This window comes from Mauremys reevesii, linkage group 9, assembly GCF_016161935.1.
Source record: "Mauremys reevesii isolate NIE-2019 linkage group 9, ASM1616193v1, whole genome shotgun sequence".
NCBI lineage: Eukaryota > Metazoa > Chordata > Testudines > Geoemydidae > Mauremys > Mauremys reevesii.
In genome coordinates this window covers 64842402-64864010 of record NC_052631.1, presented here as the reverse complement: position 1 = coordinate 64864010, position 21609 = coordinate 64842402, and the positions used below count along the sequence as shown (strand labels likewise).

General features: G+C 52.5%; 1 protein-coding gene across 2 annotated transcripts in view; it reads left to right on the top strand.

The window, feature by feature from the left end:
• The window catches only part of CNGA2 (cyclic nucleotide gated channel subunit alpha 2), a 34560-nt gene that overhangs the window by 4625 nt on the left and 8326 nt on the right, over nucleotides 1-21609 (top strand). Inside the window, exons 1-4 of one of the 2 annotated variants that reach the window (XM_039488853.1) lie at nucleotides 13745-13855; nucleotides 15845-15988; nucleotides 17862-17972; nucleotides 18639-18812. In XM_039488853.1, coding sequence (XP_039344787.1) covers nucleotides 13803-13855; nucleotides 15845-15988; nucleotides 17862-17972; nucleotides 18639-18812 — 482 coding nt within the window. In that variant the 5' untranslated portion in view covers nucleotides 13745-13802. Of the gene's footprint in view, nucleotides 1-13744; nucleotides 13856-15844; nucleotides 15989-17861; nucleotides 17973-18638; nucleotides 18813-21609 lie in introns of those variants that run through there. The other variant, XM_039488854.1, reaches the window with a different exon arrangement.

Genomic DNA, 21609 nt, shown 5'->3' with positions numbered 1-21609 from the left:
GCAAAATCAGTACTTGGTCCTGCTAGTGAAGGCAGGGGGCTGGACTCAATGACCCTTTGGGGTCCCTTCCAGCTCTATGAGACAGGTGTGTGTGTGTGTGTGTGTGTGTGTATATATATATAGTTTTAAGCTGAGCATCCCTGGGAGCTTGGCAGGAAGAGACTACAGACTTCCTTTAGGTTCCCCAAGTTTGGTTTCTACCCTGTGACTGCATTAGGGATCTGTGGTCTCTTGAGCAATTGTGAGGATTTCAGTTGCTCAGCCTCTCTGGTAAGAACAGCTCTGACATCGCCCCCTTAAGCAGGGTCTGATCTGCCATCCTGAGCTGCAGCGGTCTGGTCACAAGGGCAGTGGCAGGTGACCCATCCAGCTGCCAAGAGCCCTGAAGGTTATCAGGGCTGGAACTGCCCATTCCTCCTACCAATGTGGTCAAGGGCCCATCTCTGCTGAGACGTGTTCTGGATTTAATAGGGAATGAGAAACCTCTGTTAAGTGTCCCAGTTATGGGGCTGGCTGCACCTCGTCCCCTTCGTGGATTCTGAGTTCATCTCCTCAGGTCTCAGGACTTGGGCCTTCTTCTCCTGGGCTGGAATCCCATGAATCTCCCACTCTCAGACTGGGCCCTGGGCTACAGCACTTTGTGTATATTGACTGTGCTTACTCACCAGGTCCGACTGGGCTCAACACTTGCAGTTCTGCCCTGCCGGGGTCTCTGATCTCTGGTGACTAGACTGACCAGAGGGTCTGCTTAAACCAAAGTATTGTTTAATCTGAACAGTAGGAACAAAACATTTAGAGAAAAGGATTTTAAAACAACATAGTCAATATACATGCCTCTCTATCTTACCTACAGCCCTACCATCCTGTGAGAGAGTCACTGCTATTCTGCTGGAGTTCCTTTGTCTCTTCAGTTCCCAGGCATTTGGGCCCTGCTGTCCAAAAACAGTTTGGTGGGCTGATTGGAAGGTTGAGTCAGTCTCTTCATGGCCAATGACTCTCTGCCATTGTCCTGTAACAACCCACAAGTGTGTGCTGAGAGGTGTTTTGTCTTGTTTCCCAACAATGCCGGTAGTTTAAAGCCAATATAGTCTTCCAGTAAACATCCCAATAACCAGGTTAGGAGACAGTGCTCATTAATTATTACCAAGCTGCCTCACTGCTGCCACAAAGAGTTTGACTGGGTTCTTTATAAAATGTCTTGTCCTGTGGGAGTTTCATTCCCTGCAGCTGTCCCCTGCATGACTGGTCTGGGGGAGCAGTGGCTGACGCAGCAATTATCTCATCTCATCAGTGGGTGAGCTCCCTCCCTGCTCTGACTCGAGCCCCCAGTGACTAGGATTTCTGCAGCCATGTTCCTAAAGCTGGGGTGAGTCTCAGTTTCTGCAAATCCGGGACTGAGAGCACGGGCTTTGACTAGGCCCAGAACAGTAAGGTGTTGTAAGCTCTGACATCAGATCTGATTCCTAATCTGCAGCACAGTCCCCGCCCTTTGTCCAGTGCAGGGTCCCCCCCACACTCTGAAGCCCCTCAGTCCTGACCTGCCACAGTCCCAGCCCTGCACCCCTTCAAACCTCTTATTGCAGCTCGGTTCCCTGACCTGCACCATCCCCCATTACTCTGGTGACGGGAGGCTTAGCAACTCACCGTATTCATATCAGACTCTGACAGTCCTGTGATGTCGGCTTCATAACACTGGTGCTCTTTGTGGCCAGCTGGGTATAATTTCCTTGGCTGGAGCGTAGGTGGCTTCATAAGTAAGGAAGGCCAGGGAAACACTAGGCCTGTTCCTCCCTCCTTTCTTCCCCACACCTAATTGTTCAGGCAGCGGTTATACACCCAGCATGAATTCTTCTTCCCTGAACTGTGCAAGAGTCCGTCCTTGTTGCTCCCATTCCTGCCTTTAGCAGACTGTCCTATATATCAGCTTTATTCTGTGCCAAGAAATTCCCATGAAATCCCTTTAAACTCCCACCTGCCTGTTCTGACTTAGCATTACAACTCCTCTCTGCTCTGTCCCCTCCAGACTGTGTGAAGTCTTACAAAGCATCCACTCTCTTCTTCCCTCCTCCTCCAACCTAATCTTCTTTACTCCAGCTCTTGCAGGTGTGGTTTCACTAACCCCTGTGAACCAGTCAGACCCTGGCATCTCCGTGGGTCTCTGTTCTACCATCACCCCTTGTAGAAAGTCTCCGCTATGATGCATGCAGTATTCCAGATGTGTCCTCAATGAACCCTTGTTGGTCATCGTTGATGGTGAGCCCCGAGGGGAAATAATTGCCTTAGGATGCTAGATAATACTTAGTTCTGCCATGAGTGCAGGGGTCTGGCCTGGATGACTTCTCAAGGTCCCGCCCAGTCCTATGATTCTATGATTAATGACTTAATGTCATGACAGGCAATGGGCTGAGCTCTCTGCTGGATGAGATGTTCGTTGCTTTCCAATGTCTTCTGGAGGAGATGTACCAGGCCTGTGTGTGTGTATCTAGATGCTCTCTGTGCTGCTGGAACTGATCCTTTATCTCACCCGGGGCCTGTGTTTGGAGATGAAGGTGGTGTGAGTTTCCAGTGATGTGTGTTTGCAGTTGCCTGATGGCTCCAGTGTCTGGCTGTACACAGCTCTGGGGTGTTAGAGGTGCCACTGCTGCAAGTAGGTAAGACAAGGAGAGGAATCAGCCGTAGCCAAATGTTGTATTACCCGTGCACTCACGCACTGCTGGCAGAGTCCCCATGGATTACTGCTGGTCTGCTTTGATTTTACTCTCCCCTTGCTATTTCCTCAAGCAGTTCATCGTTGCTCCCTCTACATCCTCCCATTCTTCTCTCCAGGGGACTTCCACTGTAGGCCACGTGCCTGGCACCCTCTCCCTGAGTCAATCTGCTGAGCCTCGGCACTCGCTGAAATGCAGCTCTTGCCAAAGGCCTTTGTGATGCTAACAGGGGTGTCTTCACCCCACAGTATCTTCAGTCACACCTGCGGTATCTACATCTAGGCATAAGTTGAAGCCTGCTGGGCAAGTGGCACAATTTGGGCAGTGGCAGCACTTGCCCCGAGGAGCAAGGAAGCAGCCAAATTCAGCTTGCCATCTCCCCTGTTCAACCAGCCCTAGTGACCCCTGCACTTCGCGCTGAGACGGATCTGTACAGCATGCATTGCAACTAGGGCTGTCAAGCGATTAAAAGTGCTGTTAATAAAATACCATTTATTTTAAATATTTTTGGATGTTTACTACATTTTCAAATATATTAATTTCAGTTACAACACAGAATACAAAGTACACAGTGCTCACTTTATATTATTTTGATTACAAATATTTGCACTATAAATAATTTTTTTTCAATTCACTTAATACAAGTACTGTAGTGCAATCTCTTTATCGTGAAAGTTGAACTTACAAATGTAGAATTATGTTCAAAAAAACCCCGTTTTATTTTTGAATGCAATGTAAAACTTTAGAGCCTACAAGTCCACTCAGTCCTACTTCTTGGTCAGCCAGTCACTCAGACAAACAAGGCTGGTTACAATTTTCAAGAGATAATTGTTTACAATGTCACCTGAAAGTGAGAATAGGTGTTTGCATGGCACTGTTGTAGCTGGCATTACAAGATATTTACGTGCCAGAAGTGCTAAAGATTCATATGTCCCTCCACATTTCAACCACCATTCCAGAGGACATGCTTCCATGCTGATGATGGGTTCTGCTTGATAATGACCCAAAGCAGTGCAGACTGACACGTGATCATTTTCATCATCTGAGTCAGATGCCACCAGCAGAAGGTTGATTTTCTTTTTTGGTGGTTTGGGTTCTGTAGTTTCTGCATCAGAGTGTTGCTCTTTTAAGACTTCTGAAAGTCTGCTCCACACCTCGTCCCTCTCAGATTTTGGACCGCACTTCAGATTCTTAAACCTTGGGTCGAGTGCTGTAGCTATTTTTAGAAATCTCACATCAGTACCTTCTTTGCGTTTTGTCAAATCTGCTGTGAAAGTGTTCTTAAAACAAACATGTGCTGGGTCATTATCTGAGACTGCTATAAAATGAAATATATGCAGAATGCGGGTAAAACAGAGCAGGAGACATACAATTTTCCCCCCAAGGAATACAGTCACAAATTTAATCGATGCATTATTTTTTAACGAGCATCATCAGCATGGAAGCATGTCTTCTGGAATGGTGGCTGAAGCATGAAGGTACACACACTAAACATTTGTATCTGGCATGTACATATCTTGCAACGCCAGCTACAAAAGTGCCATGCAAATGCCTGTTCTCACTTTTAGGTGACGTAAATAAGAAAGTATCAGATTTGCAGCATGAGCTTTCGTGGGTGAATACTTGTTTAGTCCTGAGCTGATGGTGTCTGAAGTGTTCTCCTCCTTTCTAAATAAGAAAGAGATAGCAGTATCTCCCATCAATATAAACAAACTTGTTTATCTTAGCAATTGGCAGAATAAGAAGTAGGACTGAGTGGACTTGTAGGCTCTAAAGTTTTACACTGTTTTGTTTTTGAGTGCAGTTCTCTAACCAAAAAATAAATAAATCTGCATTTGTAAGTTACACTTTCATGTATGAGATGAATTGAAATTTTTTTTTATAGTGCAAATATTTGTAATCAAAATAATATAAAGTGAGCACTGTGCACTTTGTATTCTGTGTTGTAATTGAAATTAATATTGAAAATGTAGAAAAATATCCAAGAAATTTATTAAATTTCAATTGGCATTCTATTGTTATAAGTGTGATTTAATCATGCTTACATTTTTTAATCACGATTAATTTTTTTGAGTTAATCGCGTGGGTTAACTGAGTTTAATTGACTGCCCTAATGGCAACAGATGCCCACGTGCCCAGCTGAGCTGCAGAATGGTCTGTGGATTCTGTAGTGCATGGCAGGTGACTGAGTCCAGGACCCTGTTTTGAGAAGTGCAGGGACGAATTCACAATCCTCCAGAATTAAACCCCTCCCCATTTTGTGCTCACAGGGAGAGATGAGCTCTACATTATGACAAGATTCTTCTCCTTCTCGAGGGCTGGCTGGGGAGGGACTCTCTGCTAAGCCCTTAGGGGGGTCCTAACTCAGCCAGGATGACCTTTGTGGAGTGGGGTGAGGAGTTTCCTCATTCTCAGGACTGACTCACTCTGCTGATTTACTGCTCCAGGCTTGCTGTCTTGGAAGGGTAGTGCTTGAGCACCAAAGCTGGGTCTCTATTGGCACCCTCAGCAAGTTCGCAGATGACACTAAGCTGGGGGAAGAGGTAGATACACTAGAGTGTAGGGATAGGGTCCAGAGTGACCTAGACAAATTGGAGGATTGGTCCAAAAGAAATCTGATGAGGTTCAACAGGACAAGTCCTGCACTTAGGAAGGAAGAATCCTATGCACTGCTACAGGCTGGGGACCAACTGGCTAAGCAGCAGTTCTGCAGCAAAGGACCTGGGGATTACAGTGGATGAGAAGCTGGATATGAGTCAGCAGTGTGCCCTTGTTGCCAAGAAGGCCAACGACATATTGGGCTATATTAGTAGGAGCATTGCCAGCAGATCGAGGGAAGTGATTATTCCCCACAATTTGGCACTAGTGAGTATTACGTCCAGTTTTGGTCCCTCCACTACAGAAGGGATGTGGACAAATTGAAGAGAATCCAGTGGAGGGCAATGAAAATGATTAAGGGGCTGGGGCACATAACTTATGAGAGGCTTAGGGAACTGTGATTATTTTAGTCTGCAGAAGAGAAGAATGAGGGGGGATTTGATAGCAGCCTTCAACTACCTGAAGAGGGCTTCCAAAGAGGATGGATCTAGACTGTTCTCAGCGGTGGCAGATAACAGAACAAGTAGCAATGCTCTCACGTTGCAGTGGGGGAGGCTTAGGTTGGATATTAGGAAACACTATTTCACTAGGAGGGTGGTGAAGCACTGGAATGGGTTACCTAGGGAGGTGGTGGAATCTCCATTCTTAGAGGTTTTTAAGGCCCAGCTTGACAAAGCCCTGGCTGGGATGATTTAGTTGGTGCTGGCCCTGCTTGGAGCAGGGTGTTGGACTAGATGACCTCCTGAGGTCCCTTCCAACCCTGATATTCTAAGAGAGCACGGATCCTAGAGCTCCTGGGTCAGTGTGAAATGGGCACAGTAACATTGACTGGGAAATAATGCTGGGAGACACTGGCAGTGGGAGCAGGAGGTTAGCACTTGGAAACCAGTTTGCACCCTGCCCCACCAGAACATTACTCTCTCTGCTAAGAGACTGGAGGGCTCCAGAACTTTGTAGGGGAGTGTGGAGTTTTTTCTTCTTTTCTTTCTTTCTTTTTTTTTTTTTTTTTATGTCTAAGCTCCTGTATGGTGGCCTCTGCGATGTGAGTTTTATGTTCTCGGTTCCATTCCTAAGGGACAGATGTTCATACCGAAGAAACCAGAATTGGCACTACCTGGCTTATTCGTAGGCAGTCTCAGCAGAGAGTGCGGCCTGGAACCCAAACACCCTTCTTCTTCTTCGAGTGTTTGCTCCTATGCATTCCAGTTAGGTGTGCGCGCTGCGCATGCACGGCTCTTCGGAACATTTTTACCCTAGCAACTCCGGCGGGCCGGCTGGGCGCCCCCTGGAGTGGTGCCTCTATGGCGCTAGATATATACCCTAGCCGGCCCGTCCGCTCCTCAGTTCCTTCTTACCGCCCGTGACGGCCAGTTGGAACAGTGGAATGCTCCTTTACCTCCACAGCCCTAGCGTTTCTCCATTTCTTCAGTGTACATAGTTGGTTAACTTAGTTTAGTTGTTAGATTAGTTGAATAAGTTTAGTTAGATATAGTATAGTAAGGGAATTAGGGGGGTTTAGCCCCTCTTCTTCCACAACCGGTGCGGGCTCATGCCCAAGGCACCGGGATTTAAGCCCTGTGCGGCTTGCCAGCGGCACATGCCGGTCGGGGATCCGCACGACTCCTGCCTGCGCTGCCTCGGGGAATCCCACGGAACAGATAAGTGCCCGATCTGCACGGCGTTTAAGCCGCGCACTAGAAAGGAGCAGGACTCTCGCCTGAAGCAGCTCCTTACGGAGCACTTCAACCTCCCGCACCGACCCCAGCGGCACCGAAATCGTCCTCGGCGCGCAGCGCACCAGCGGCACCGAGCCGCCCCGGTACCGAGCTTGCTCGGGCTTCGCAGCCGGCACCGGCGTCCTGGCACCGTTCCCTCTCTCCACCGAGGAAACAGAAGACAGCGCAGACGGCTTCTAAGCCTCATGCTCTGGGACAGCTTACCCAGCCATCACCGGCACCTCCGGCACCGGCTGTGGTAGTGCACAAGCCATGCACGGTTCCGTTGACTCCGGCACCTCAAGAGCCGTTGAGTCCGGTACCTCCCTGCTCCCCGGTGCCAACCGCGGTCGAGCTACATCTCCCGTCCACGCCCGAGACCTTCTCGACGGCGAGAGAGCTCATCGAGCTCACAGAGGCACCGAGCCTCCGGCCCCCAGCACCGCCGGTGCGGGCTGTTCAGTTGGTGGGCAAGCTGGCAATGATGCGGCCCCCGACCCCTGACAGACGGGATAGACGGCGCTCCAAGTCTCGGTCCCGGTCCCGAAAACTGTCGCCGTCACGCCGATCCCGATCCCGGCACCGATCAACGTCTCGGTACCGCTCCCCGTCTTGGCACCGGTCGCAGTCCCGGTACTGCTCAGCATCGCGGTACCGGTCGCACTCCCGGCGACGCTCCCGGTCCCAGTCACCGGACCGCCGGTACCGCAGGAGGTCCGGCTCCCGATACCGTTCTCGGCACTGCGACTCCCGAAGCCACTCCCGTCACCGCCGATCGAGATCGTGGTCATGCTCCCGGTACCGAGGCAGTCGATGGTCCCGATCTCCATCCCGGCACCACGACGGTCGGCACCGATCCTCGGCACCGTCCGGGGACAAACTGCCAACTTCCACGGCACACTCTATCAGCGCCTCTGCCCCCCCGTGGCCTTCGCGTCAGCCGTCAGTCGCCTCTCAGGCTGGCAGCGGGAGAGATCTCCAGGCTGGCACCCAGAACCAGGACCTTGGACCACAGCAGTGGGGTTTTTTGGTCCCCTGGGCCTACCACGAGCCTCAAGGGCTCCCTTTCCCCCCGCGTCCCGCGGGTGCTGAACACAGGGTGCCAGAAGCCACAGTGAGCAGGCCTCCCCCATCACCACTGGGTGAGGCCCTGTCGCCACCTGGTCCCGCAGAGCATCCGGGGTCCGACACGGCTTCCCACCCTCCGGAGCAACCACCGGCAGATGTGGTGGTCCCGACTCTATCCTCATCTTCCTCACCGGATGAGGCGGTGGCGGGGGCTTCTACGGCGGACCCCCCTCCGATTGACTTGCGGGCCCACCAGGACCACCTTCGCAGGGTGGCGAAGGCTATTGACCTCCCGGTGGCAGAGGTCCCAGAGGATGACGACCCGGTGACCAGGGTGATCGGAGCTGAGGCCCCGCTGCGGGTGGCCCTCCTGTTCATCCGGACTATCCAAATGAATGCCACTACCATCTGGCAGTCACCGGCGTCCGTCCCTCCTACCGCACGGGGTGTCGAACGAAAATACTCGGTTCCTCCCACCGGCTACAAGTATTTGTACACCCACCCCACTCCGGACTCCCTCGTGGTGCAGTCTGTTAATGACCGCGAGAGGCATGGGCAGCCAGCCCCGGCGCCAAAGTCGAAGGAAGCCAGGCGCATGGACCTATTGGGCCGGAAAGTATATTCGGCAGGGGGTCTCCAGCTCCGGATTGCCAACCAGTTGGCCCTCCTAGCTCGTTACACCTTTGACATTTTCGTGTCCCTGTCTAAGTTCTCGGAGCTGCTCCCGACAGCTTCCCGACAGGAGTTCTCCGCCCTCATCGAAGAGGGCAGGAAAGCCTCCCGGTCCTCCATCCAGGCCGCTCTGGACTCGGCGGACTCAGGGGCCAGAACTCTGGCCTCAGGAGTGACCATGCGGCGCATCTCCTGGCTGCAGTCCTCCACCTTGCCGCCGGAGGTGCAATATACCCTACAGGACCTCCCCTTTGAGACTCACGGTCTTTTCTCGGAGAAAACGGACTCCAGGATTCAGACCCTCAAGGATGGTCGTATCGCTATTCACACCTTGGGTATGCACACACTGGCTACCCAGAGGAGGTCATTCCGGCAGCAGCAGCCCTACCAGCCATTTACCCAGGCCAGGTCGCGGCCATATAATAGTCGGCGAAGCAGCCTAAACCACCGTAGGCCATCCGGCAACAAGCGCAACCAGGCCCAGGCGTCGTCCAAGGCCCCGCAAGGGCCCAAGCAGGCGTTTTGACGGGACGCCCGAGGACGGCCCATCAGTCTCTTCCCCAGATCCTTCCCGTTTATTTTGCAACCGCCTTTCTCACTTCCTCCTGGCGTGGTCCCAAATAACGACGGACACCTGGGTACTTCATACTATCCAGTGCGGGTACCGCCTTCAGTTTGTTTCGCCCCCACCCTCCCACCGACCCTCCCCGTCCCTCTTCAGGGACCCCTCTCATGAGCAATTCCTCTTGCAAGAGGTCGAGACTCTGTTGAGCTTGGGTGCCATAGAGGAGGTGCCGCACGATATGTGGGGCAGGGGATTCTATTCCCGTTATTATCTGATCCCGAAGGTGAAAGGAGGTCTCCGGCCTATACTAGACCTCCGGGAGATCAACAGGTACCTGGTCAAGCTCAAATTTCATATGGTAACCTTGGGGACCATTATTCTCTCTCTGGATCTGCCGCCCTCGATATGAAGGACGCGTACTTCCACATCGTGATTTACCCTCCCCATCAACGCTACCTGCGTTTCGTGGTCAACAGCGCGCACTACCAGTTTGCGGTGCTACCCTTCGGCCTGTCCACCGCGCCGAGGGTCTTCACCAAGTGCATGGCAGTAGTTGCTGCAGCCCTCCGCCGTCGTCGCATACACGTCTACCCGTATCTCGACGACTGGCTGGTTCGCGGGCCATCCCGACAACTGGTAGCAGATCAAATGGCCGAAATACTATCCCTGTTTCGGGTACTGGGCCTTCTCGTCAATGCTGAGAAGTCCTCTTTGACTCCATCGCAAAGAGTGGAGTTCATCGGAGCGGTCCTCGACTCCACGGTGGCCAGGGCCTGCCTCCCTTGACCTCGGCACCAAACGATGGTCTCTATCTTCCGGGACCTGCACACCTTTCCCACTACAACAGTTGGGTCCTGCCTACGCCTCCTGGGTCACATGGCATCCTGCACGTTCGTGACCGCGTAAGCGAGGCTGCGCCTTCGCCCATTTCAATCCTGGCTAGCGTCGGTGTACCGCCCGCACCGCGACTCCATAGACATGGTAGTCAGTCACGAAACCAACCCTCGACTCGCTCAACTGGTGGCTGAACCCAGAGATTGTGTGCAGGAGTCCCGTTCTGCCCCCCTCACCCATCCGTCACCCTCACCACAGATGCCTCGGCGTTGGGATGGGGGGCTCACCTGGGCGACCTTCACACCCAGGGTCTCTGGTCGCCCCAGGAGCTCTCCCTCCACATCAACGTCAGAGAGCTGCGAGCAATCCGCTTGGCGTGCCACACCTTCCGTGCCCGTCTGCAAGGCCAATGCGTGGCGGTGTTCACGGACAACACGACAGCGATGTTCTATGTGAACAAGCAGGGCGGAGCCCGCTCCTCCCCGCTCTGCATGGAAGCGATGCTCCTGTGGGACTTCTGCGTGACCCACTCGATTCGCCTGGAAGCGTCCTTTCTTCCAGGAGTGCAGAACACGCTGGCCGACCACCTCAGCAGGTCGTTCCTCTCCCACGAATGGTCCCTCCGTCCAGATGTGGTGCACACAATTTTCCGGAGGTGGGGGTTTCCCCAGATAGACCTGTTTGCCTCCAAGGAGAACAGAAAGTGTCACCAGTTTTGTTCATACCAGGGTCGCTCTCCAGGCTCCCTGTCGGACGCTTTCCTTTGCTCCTGGACGGATCACCTCCTCTACGCCTTCCCTCCGTTCCCGCTCATACACCGGGTGCTGCTCAAACTTCGGAGGGACAGGGCCCGTCTTATACTCGTCGCTCCGGCCTGGCTGAGACAACATTGGTACACCGTGCTGCTCAAGCTCTCCGTTCGGGATCCCATGCCCCTTCCGTTGTGGCCGGACCTCATCACGCAGGACTTTGGCAGACTCCGCCATCCGAACCTGCAGTCCCTCCATCTTACAGCTTGGTGCCTGCGTGGTTGACCCACGCGGAGAGGGACTTTTCGGCAGCAGTACAGCAAGTCCTGCTAGAGAACAGAAAGCCTTCCACTCGCTCCACCTACCTCGTGAAATGGAAGCGTTTCGCGCTCTGGTGTGACCAACGCGGCCTCAATCCCTTCGTAGTCCCTATCCCTACAGTCCTGGACTACCTCTGGTACCTCAAGGAACAAGGTCTTGTGGTCTCCTCCTGGAAGGTGCACCTGGCAGCAGTGTCCGCCTTTCGTCCATCCATGGGAGGTCGGTCCATCTTCTCCAACCAGATGGCTTCCCACTTCCTTAAAGGCCTGGACCTCTTGTACCCGCCGGTGCGGCGTCCTACCCCGACCTGGGATTTAAATCTCGTTCTGGCCAAGCTTATGGGACCACCCTTCGAGCCCCTGGCCACGTGCTCTCTACTCTACCTCTCCTGGAAGACAACCTTCCTAGTCGCAATTACATCGGCAAGACGAGTTTCTGAGCTCCGTGCATTAACGGTTAGTCCACCATACACCGTATTCCACGTAGACAAGGTGCAGCTTTGACCACACCCGGCCTTCCTCCCTAAGGTGGTGTCGGCCTTTCACCTCAATCAGGAGATCTTCCTTCCGGTCTTCTTCCCGAAGCCGCACGCCTCACCTCGTGAGCAGCAGCTTCACACCCTGGACGTCCGCAGGGCCCTCGCTTTTTATATCGAGCGGACGAAGCCCTTCCGGCGTTGGCCACAGCTGTTTGTAGCAGTTGCTGATCGCATGAAGGGTGAGCCGGTCTCCTCGCAGCGGATTTCCTCCTGGGTAACAGCGTGTATCCGGACATGCTACGAGCTTGCTCGCATGCCACCATGCCGCCTCACCGCTCACTCGACGAGAGCGCAAGCCTCGTCGGCCGCCTTCCTGGCCCATGTCCCCATCCAGGACATCTGTAGAGCAGCCACCTGGTCTTCTGTCCACACCTTCGCTTCCCACTACGCGTTGGTGCAGCAATGCAGAGACGATGCAGCCTTCGGCTCAGCAGTCTTACACTCTGCCACGTCTCACTCCGACCCCACCGCCTAGGTAAGGCTTGAGAATCTCCTAACTGGAATGCATAGGAGCAATCACTCGAAGAAGAAAAGACGGTTACTCACCGTAGTAACTGTTGTTCTTCGAGATGTGTTGCTCCTATCCATTCCAGACCCGCCCTCCTTCCCCACTGTCGGAGTAGCCGGCAAGAAGGAACTGAGGAGCGGACGGGCCGGCTGGGGTATATATCTAGCGCCATAGAGGCGCCACTCCAGGGGGCGCCCAGCCGGCCCGCCGGAGTTGCTAGGGTAAAAATGTTCCGAAGAGCCGTGCACGCGCGGCGCGCACACCTAACTGGAATGGATAGGAGCAACACATCTCGAAGAACAACAGTTACTACGGTGAGTAACCGTCTTTTCTCCTCTGCTGCAGTGACTGCCCCAGTCAGGATTCAGGTGTGTTGGGGAGGGGCGTGATGTATGAGGACTTCAGCAGCGTGCTGCAGGACCTGGAAAAGATGAAACGGCAGAGCCAGCTGAGATGCTACTTCTAAGCATCTGCTTGAATTGGAGCAGCTGCCCTGTTTGAAGCTGGACCCCTAGCTAAACTGAGCTGTATCTCCTGAGTCTGGGGGCAGATGTCATAACTTGCTGGGTAGCAGAAGGAGAGCAAAGCTGCCTGGCATGGTCAGATCCCTTAGCTCCTGCATCTCCTGCCTCCATGCTACCTGAGATAGGGCAGGTTCCACCTGGTGCTGTTCCCAATTCATTTGAGGACATGGAGTTTTTATTCTGGAGGATCTGAGATTCTGTGCCAGTCAGAGGTTTATTTAAGGACCAGTAAACAACACAGCAGGCTCTGTCCAGCTACACAATCCTTGAGCCATCGTTGGTTCAAATGGTATTATAATGTAAGGGAGGGGGGGCTTGGACCCACTTGAATATGAGTTCTCTGGAATGGTTCATTCACCCTGTGCATCTTAAGACCCGTTTTTGCTTCTGTATCATGGGCAGATGGTTCCACTCTGCACAGTTCGTCAGGTATAAGGACAAACTTCCCACCCTCTGAATCTGCCTAGATATTTAAACGGTTCAAAGGGGCTGAACTGACTGCCTGTGAGACACTGCACTAACCCTTTGAGTGACCAAGGGGACAAAGCTTAGCCCTGGGTGCATTATAAAGGTGAATTGGGGATTATTCTGGGGGGGGGGGCGTATAAAATCTTCCCTCCTCCCCCTAGAAATAAAACAAGCTGTTACTGTCTAATACAGAACTGGTCTATGGGGCACTTGCTGGGGAGAGCTGGGCTGAGTCTCTTCCTGGTTTCCAATGGCTAAATTGCATTAAAAGAATCCTGGTGCCGTGGTTGCCACAGGGAAATTCCGGAGTCGTGACTGGCAGGAGGGCGGCAGTCTCTCTACTAAGATGTGGTGCACACCATGATAAACCGGAAGACCCCCTGCTCTAACAACTCTGCAGCATTGTTCATGTATCTGTTATGGTTTCCCTGCTGCTATCTGGAGCAGGGCAGTGATAGCTGCTAGTCAGAGGCTCAGAAAGGCCCATTTTAATGACTAGCCTTAATTTCAAACGCGGCAGAGAACTTGTGCCTGATGAGGCTTGTGGCTTGCTGGGCGAACTTCCGGGCTGTTGTGCTGCCTTGCAGGTCAGATTTCTTTGTAAGAAAACAGGTACCAGGTGCTGCCAGCCCTGGCTGCAAGACAGGGTAGCTTTGACTTTCTTCACTGCCTGGAGTCTTCTGCTTTCATAACTATTGAGTATTCACAAGCGGGCGGGGGGTTGAAGGAGCTGCTCCTCCCTGCACGCTGCCTCTGGGGGGCCTCATTACCTTGCTGAGGTTGCAGCCCCTGGAGCAGCTGGCACCTGTTGTTAGGGCAGTGCTTGATGTTGACGCCATCACCCTGGTAACGGTGCAAAGATTAGAGCTAGTGCGAGAGCATCTTTCCACTCACACAGCACAGGGCCATGAGGGAGGGGGACGGGGGAAGGGAGGGAGGCATGGAAGAAGCAGAGGGGAGCAAAAGAGGAAGGGGGCAGGGAGGAAGAGAGAGAGAGGCAGAGATTAAGGAAGAGGAAAATGGGGAGAAATAGGGAAAGATCAGGACAGAGAGGAGACAATTTTTCCTCTGCCTCATGTGATCTCTCTGTACACATACGCACTTGCACCCTTGTCAGGAGATGCATGTGCTTTTAAAAGACAGTCAAAAGACCGCTCCCAGCCATGTCCCATGAGACAGGCTAGTAAGTGTGGTTCTTGCTAGACTACAGATGGGGAAACTGCCAAGCACAGAGATTAACTACTTTGCTGACAGCCCCTGGGGGAGTCTAGAACCCAGATTTCCTGTTTCCAGCCCCGTGGGTTAACCCCAAGCTTGCATGTGGATAGTACATGATGAGATATATTCACAAAACCATGGTTTGGGATAGCCGCCTGTGATGATGAAATGAGAGTTGCCGTCTTTCTAATGGCACAAAACTGAACACCCCCGCCCTGCCCCTCCTCTGAGGCCCTGCCCCCGCTCGCTTCATCCCCACTCCCTCCATTGCTCACTCTCCCCCACCCTCACTCACTTTCCCTGGGTTGGCATGGGGAGTTTGTGTGGGAGGGGGTGAGGGCTCTGACTGGGGGTGTGGGCTCTGGGGTGGGGCTGGGAATGAGGGGTTTGGAGTGCAGGAGAGTGCACCAGCTGGGGCAGGGGATTGGGGTGCAGGGGGTATGATCTCTGGGATGGGGGTGCAGGCTCTGGGTGGGGCCAGAAATGAGGGGTTCAGGGTGTGGGAGGGGGCTCCAGGATGGGGGTTGGGGTGTGTGTGCAGGGGTAAGGACCCTGGCTGGGGATGAAGGGTTTGGGGTGCAGGAGGGGGCTTAGAGCTGGGGCAGAAGGTTGGAGTTGGGGTGTGTGTATGGGACGCAGGCTCCGGAAAGGAGTTTGGATATGGGAGGGGACTCTGGGCTGGGGCAGTGGTTTGGGGTGTGGGAGAGGGTTTGGAGTTTGGGGTCCCTGTGGCACTTAACATGGCTCCCAGGAAGTGACTGCCAGGTCCCTGCAGCCCCTAGGCATGTTGGTGGCCAGGGAGGTTCTGTGCACAGCCCTTGTGCCTGCAGGTGCCACCCCTGCAGCTCCTACTGGTCGCGGTTCCTGGCCAATGGGAGCTGTGGAGCCAGTACTGGGGTGAAGGCAGCACATGGAGCCTCCCTGGCTGGCCATGCGCCTAGGGGCCACAAGGACCTGGTGGCTGCTTCCAGGAGCTGCGCGGAGCTAGGGCAGGCAGGGAGCCTGCCTTAGCTTCGGGCCAGCACTGCACTGCCAATCGGACGGCTAACGGCCTGCCAGGGTCCCTTTTCAACTGGGCATTCCGGTCGAAAACCAGACACCTGGCAACCCTAGATGAAATGCATTGTGGGTAATTTTCATCTTCCTCCAGTAGAGGCTACTGCTGGAGGCACAATGGGGAATGCCCTTTTAGTATGATCCGGATCAGCAAAGCCTTTGTTCTTGGATGCATCCTCTTCCAATAGCAGAAGCCTTCACGAGTGCCGTGTACAGGGGGTTGGGGACAGCCCTGCATGGGGTGTGTTTTATGTGTGTGCCATATGTTACAGATCTTAGTTATTTTCTGCTCTTTCTTGCAGGGTTCATGCCGGTGGCTTTCTCACATGGAGGATGAAGGGACAGAGTAATGGTCTGAAGAATTCGCCTGCCAGCCGCCCTCCCCGGTTGTCCGTCACAACCAGTACTGAAGATGATCCGGAGCGGACCGAGCTCAGCTCCAGCAGGTCAGGCTGCTCTTCAGTTTGGAACAGGAACGGTCTGCTAGAGAAGGGGAGTCTATTAGTAGGGGTGAAAGGACAGATGGGCCTCAGACTCCTTCGGGAGGTATCTGGCCCTCTCAGGCATGTCATAATAGAAGGATCTGGACAGCACAACCCAGCTCTAGGGGAACTTAAACTGAAAGCAACCAGAGTGGTATAGGGAACCTCTAGTCAATATGGAAAAAGTGTGTGTGTGAAGGTGTATCTTGGACACCCAGTTTTGAAGGGGGAGCAGAGCTATTCTGCTGGCTCAGCCTGGTAGGCAGACCAGATAGTGTCTTGTTAATGCTGCTTCCGAAGATAAAGGCTGAGTCGTTTTCTCTCAGGCCAGAGAGTGGTGGGTCCTGCAGGAAGAATCCAGGTAGGAGCCTGAGGGATGAGGCTTAGATTTTGGAGTTCCAGTTCTGGCTGAGGCATTGGGCAGATCCCAGGAAGGCTCTGTGTGGGTCAGGCAATGCCCACAGTATGTGCCCTGTGTTAGAAAAAGGTGCAGACACCACCTACTTAAAATGTATTGGAGCTTTGGGGAATGCTGCTGAGAGGTCCCAACCTCTCCTACTGTAGGTGCTATCCGTCTTAGATACTTATATGCCCCCATTGAAATAGTAACAAGACAGATTCAATACCTATGCACACGGATGCCCAAGAAGAGTTCGGTGAGAGAAGAAAGTAAGGCCCAGTTACAGAGCGGGAATACCTGTTACTTTGCTCAGCAGGGAATGTTCAGCTCCAAACTACTACTGAGAGAGCCCAAGCTTTAGATGCACAAAGACGGTAATTTTATACGGACATGAGCCCGGGCACTGACTAAGAAGGAAGAAAGATGCTAATTACCTTTAAAAATGAAGTGTTGAGATGAATTTTGGGGCCAGTAAGGGAGACTGACACATGCAGAAGATCTAACAGGGACCCGCACAAGGTTTATGGACCAAGAATAGTAAATGTAGTGAAGAAGCCCCAGTGATTTCAGTGGGCAGGGCACATGGTTAGGATGCTGGAAGGCAGGCCGGCTGAGCCTGTCTTTGTGGTGTGCAGCCTGGTGGCCGACCTAGCGGAAGATAGAGAGAGGTGGGGGCAAACTGTGAGAGGAGCCAAGGACTTCTGTGCTCCGTAGAGCCAGGGAGGAAGAGTAACCATAATATGCTAGTATCTGAGCAGCTCATAATCATTAATGTATTTACCCTCGCAGACGTCTGCGAGGCAGGGCAGTGCAGTTATCCCTATTGTACAGATGGGGACGGAGGCACGGAAAGCTAAGTGACTTACCCAGGATCACACCGGCCGTCTCTGGAGGAGCAAGGACTGAACGCCTGTCCCCTGAATCACAGGCTAGCACCCTAATGGTTGGACCATCCTCCCTCTCAGAATCAGGGCTTTAGCATTGAACACATACCCCAGGGGCTGGTGAAACCAGTGAGTATCCAAAGGGAAATCCAGACCTCACTGTGCAAGTAGCCTGGTCACTTTACTCCAGCTCCTCCTGGACACCCACCCTATTCTCCACAGAAAGCCAAGTGGGCTCACGTGCTTGGAGGGGAACACTGAGGAGATGATATTACCATGAACAGCCTCTCCAGGCTGAGTGGAGGAAATCAAGGATTGAAATAACAGTTCTAGCACAGGTGTGTGAGGGGAAAGTCCATGTCTGAATTAACTTGGGGACCCTAGGCAATCGCACATGTCAAGGAGCAGAGGGCTGGGAAGCAGGAGGGCAGGATCTTGATGATGTCAGGTCTCTTCTCTTCTCTTCTTCCCTCAGGGTCTAGTTCATCTAATGTAACTGGTGGTGGACACCGAGCAAGCAGAGAGTTATCCTGATCTCTTTTCTCTTCTGCAGAGCTCTGTCTGCAGGTGATGATACCTCCTCAGAGCTGCAGAGGGTGGCTGCGTTGGACAATGCAGATCAGCCAGACCGCTCCACCTTCCAAGGGAGAGGAGCTCTGTCCAGGTACATGTGCCTGTGGGATGTAGCCAGGTGGAGGATGAAGGGTTGAGCACTGAGTACTGTTCAACCACCACTGCTTTTGCAGGGGCTGTGTGGGGTTCCAGATGACCAGCATGTTTGGGCCCAGCTGCTCTGTGGTTACAAAGTGAAGTATTAACCTGTCACCTCTGGCAAATCCTTTTCCAGCCGCACTCGGCAAAGTGGGCTCTTTCACAACTGTGGCCTTTTCATTCACCCCCCTGAAGAGGTGACATTTTCCTGGCTTAGGGCCTTATCCTTTGCTGAGCTGAGCTCCCTCCTGTCTCGCTGCATTCAGTGGGAGTTGGGGACGTTTGGCACCACACCGGATCCCATTGGCTTTACAGGGGCTGAAGATCTTGGATTCAGACTTGCTGTTTTTTGTACAGGTTCACCTGGCATGCAATAAGCGTGTCCAGCTGTGTGGAGGGCTAGAATGCCGAGCAAGTGAGCCCAGGGGGCTGGAGGGTGCTCATGCTGTATGTCCATGGCTTAGAATGGGCATTTGGCTTAGGTGTGCACAGTCCACCAGCACCCATGCAGCTGCACTTGGGACTGCACAGCGACGCCGCTGAACAATGTGCTGGCCGGGAATGTTATTTTCTGTCACAGCACAGACTCCTGACTCTGACTTCTTCTCTCCCTGGCCAGGATAGTCCGGCTGGTCGTGGTGCTCAGAGACTGGGCTAACAAAGGCTTGCGGGAGGAGGAGCAAAGGCCAGACTCGTTTCTCGAGCGGTTCCATGGCCCGGAGCTCCAGACGGTGACCGAAGGAGATGGCAACGCCCAAGGGGACCAAGAAAATGATGGCAGCAAACGCAAAAAGTAGAGTTTTTTCCTCTAAAATGTCTTGGCAGAAAGGGAAATGTTTCTTGTATGTGGTAGACCTCTTTCCCCCCCCTCCCCCACCCTCTGGGCTCCTCTCTCCCACGATGAAGGGGGCTAAGTGATTTGATTGTGTGCCCTGATACAAGTGGGACGGTTGCATGAACTAGAGGTGACTGGGGTCACCATGCTGTGCTATGTCAGAGGACCAGACCCAGCTCGGTTAACCCTGTTTCTGAACAGTTTCGTATCAGTGTGTTTACTGTCTGGAAGCTGGTACTGGGCCCTGGTAGGGGAAGTATATACAAGTTGTGCCCGATCCATTGCCCAGACGTGGGCACCAGCACCTGTAGTTGGTGCACACCCTTTACTCGCTGTCTAGTCTCACATGCCATCCCTGATTCTGTACTAGACCCTTACACTAATCACTTATATCTGCCACAGTGCTCACAGCTGGCACATCCTGATCACAGGGTCTCAAAGCACTTTATAAGGGTCTGTAAGTCGTAGTGTCCCCATTTTATAGAAGGCAAAACTAAGGCTTATAGCACTGGTCTGCTATCTTTTCCATACGGTGGCCCCCTTTTCTATACCAGGACCCCCTTCCGATCTAGCCATGACCACTCTTCCATGTCACAATATGGGAAGGCAGTGTGGCTGTTCATGATCCCCCTGGCTGAGAGCCCCTGGTTTTGAGTGTTTAAGCTCAAATTGGAAGTCTGAGGCAAAGTTTGAAATGATCTCTAGTCTCCCAGCTCCCCAACCCAAACTGCAGCTATTAGGCTCTCATCAGCAGTAGCTCCTTCCAGGAGGAACTCCCCGGGGGATTTTGACAGTGAGTGAGTCACCCAGCTGATGCTGTATTTGCAAGTCTTGTTTCATCTGCAGGAGAGGAAGGGAAGTGTGTTCCTTGCCCAAGCCTTCTGCCAGAACATACTTTGAGGGCTAGTTCTCTAAAAGGCTCTTTCAAATCCAGTCCTTTCATCTGCTCTACACACACTCACATGGTGAAAAACAGTAACCTGGCTTTTCTTCCTCTCTATAATTAAAGGGCAAAGCTCATTGACTAGTCTGGACCCCTCCATTATAAATGGTAATTAGAACACTGAGAAATGATTGTTTTCTGCAGGAGAAAAATATCAGAGGCTTGTATCTGAGACTTTAATAGGCAGAGAAGAAAATGTTCTGCCCTGCGAGGTTAAGGGTATCTTGTTAATTATCAGAGGCAATAGGCTTAGAACTCAAATACAGAGAGATGGAATTGGAGTATATTCTGAAGGGGTACAGTGAGGTTCTTCAACCAGAATGAGCTCTGGACAGGGGGCTGCCACCTTGCTGAGGTTTGGCTTGCAGGCAAAATCTGTCTGCATTTGCTTGTTGTGGTGCAACAAAATGTCACCATAATGTTATATGACAGGATGGCAAAGATGGTGGTTGTTACATGTTTGCCGGCCTGTAGTTATGTGGGGCCATTACTCCATTTGAGGTTTTGTAAATTCAGGATGGGTTCCCTGGCCACCTGGTGCACATAGGGATGACTAAGGGTGAGGGTTTCCCATTTCCATCATTTTCTAGGGAGAAATATCTCATTGGCCAGAGATTGGGGACAGAGATCAACCCAATACCTGTCATGACATTGTCACTAATGTGATGTTGTGACACAGCATTTCGGCATCCTCAAGCAATTATTTCCCCTTGGGGTGGACCGATCCATGATGATTACCAGGGGTTCATAGAGCAAAATGGCATCCTCCATACATCGTGACCCTGCAGGCACCATACGCGATGTATGGAGCAAAATGGTGTCCTCCACACTCAGGGGTGCTGGAACAATTTTGTACAGTGGGGGTGCTGAGAGCCATTGAAGCAAACTGTAAACCCTGTATATAATGGAAACCACTTCAAGCCAGGGGATGTGGCAGCATCCCTAGTTCCAGCACCTATGTCCGTACTAGGGATCAGTGCAACCCCATCTGCTGATGGCACAACCTCATTTGGGGTCATGATCTCAGAGGCTTAGCTGCCTCTGAGATCAGCTATGTGATGTGCAGACACAGTAGAAGATGGTTTGTTTCTCTGAAAACACTTGAACCATTTTTAGAGCCATGTTGAACAATCACCGTTGTTGTGGCCCTACCAAAACCATGTGAGAACCGGCTCTCCAGGCTTTGCCAAATGCGTTATTCCCAAAGCTCGGTGCATTCCTGCTGACGATGCCTGTGCTGTGCAAAACCAGAGGCATAAACAAAAGGCCAGAAGATGCTGGTTTTGAAGGTGGCAGAAGCAGCACTGGAGGGTGAGAGAACTGGCAATTGCCACATGGAAAACAGTGAAATTTGTTGGCAAATGAGTTGTTTTCTATTTCTGGGAGGGATTTTTGTAAACTCAAAGGCTGGAGGGAATTTTGTCCTCTTGGCACAGAGTGAAAGAGAGACAAGCCTATCAGTTGGGAAGCAGAGTTTCTGTCCCCTCTCTCCTCCAGTGAAATCTAGCCATTGCAGCACACACATCTTACTGCTCAGTCCCTAGATAAGCAGGATCAAATGCTTGGGAACAGTTCAAAGGCTGGACCCAGCGATTCAGTGAGCAGACTGCAGGCAGCATACAGCAGAACGGAAATGGCAATTCCATAGTACTAGCTGCCACAGCAACCCACTTCTTTCCTTAGGGCTTGGCTACACTTACAAGTTGCAGCGCTGGTGGAGGCTTTCCAGCGCTGCAATTAACACCCCGTCCACACTTGCAGGGCACAACCAGCGCTGCAACTCCCTGGTTGCAGCGCTGGCTGAAAACCCAT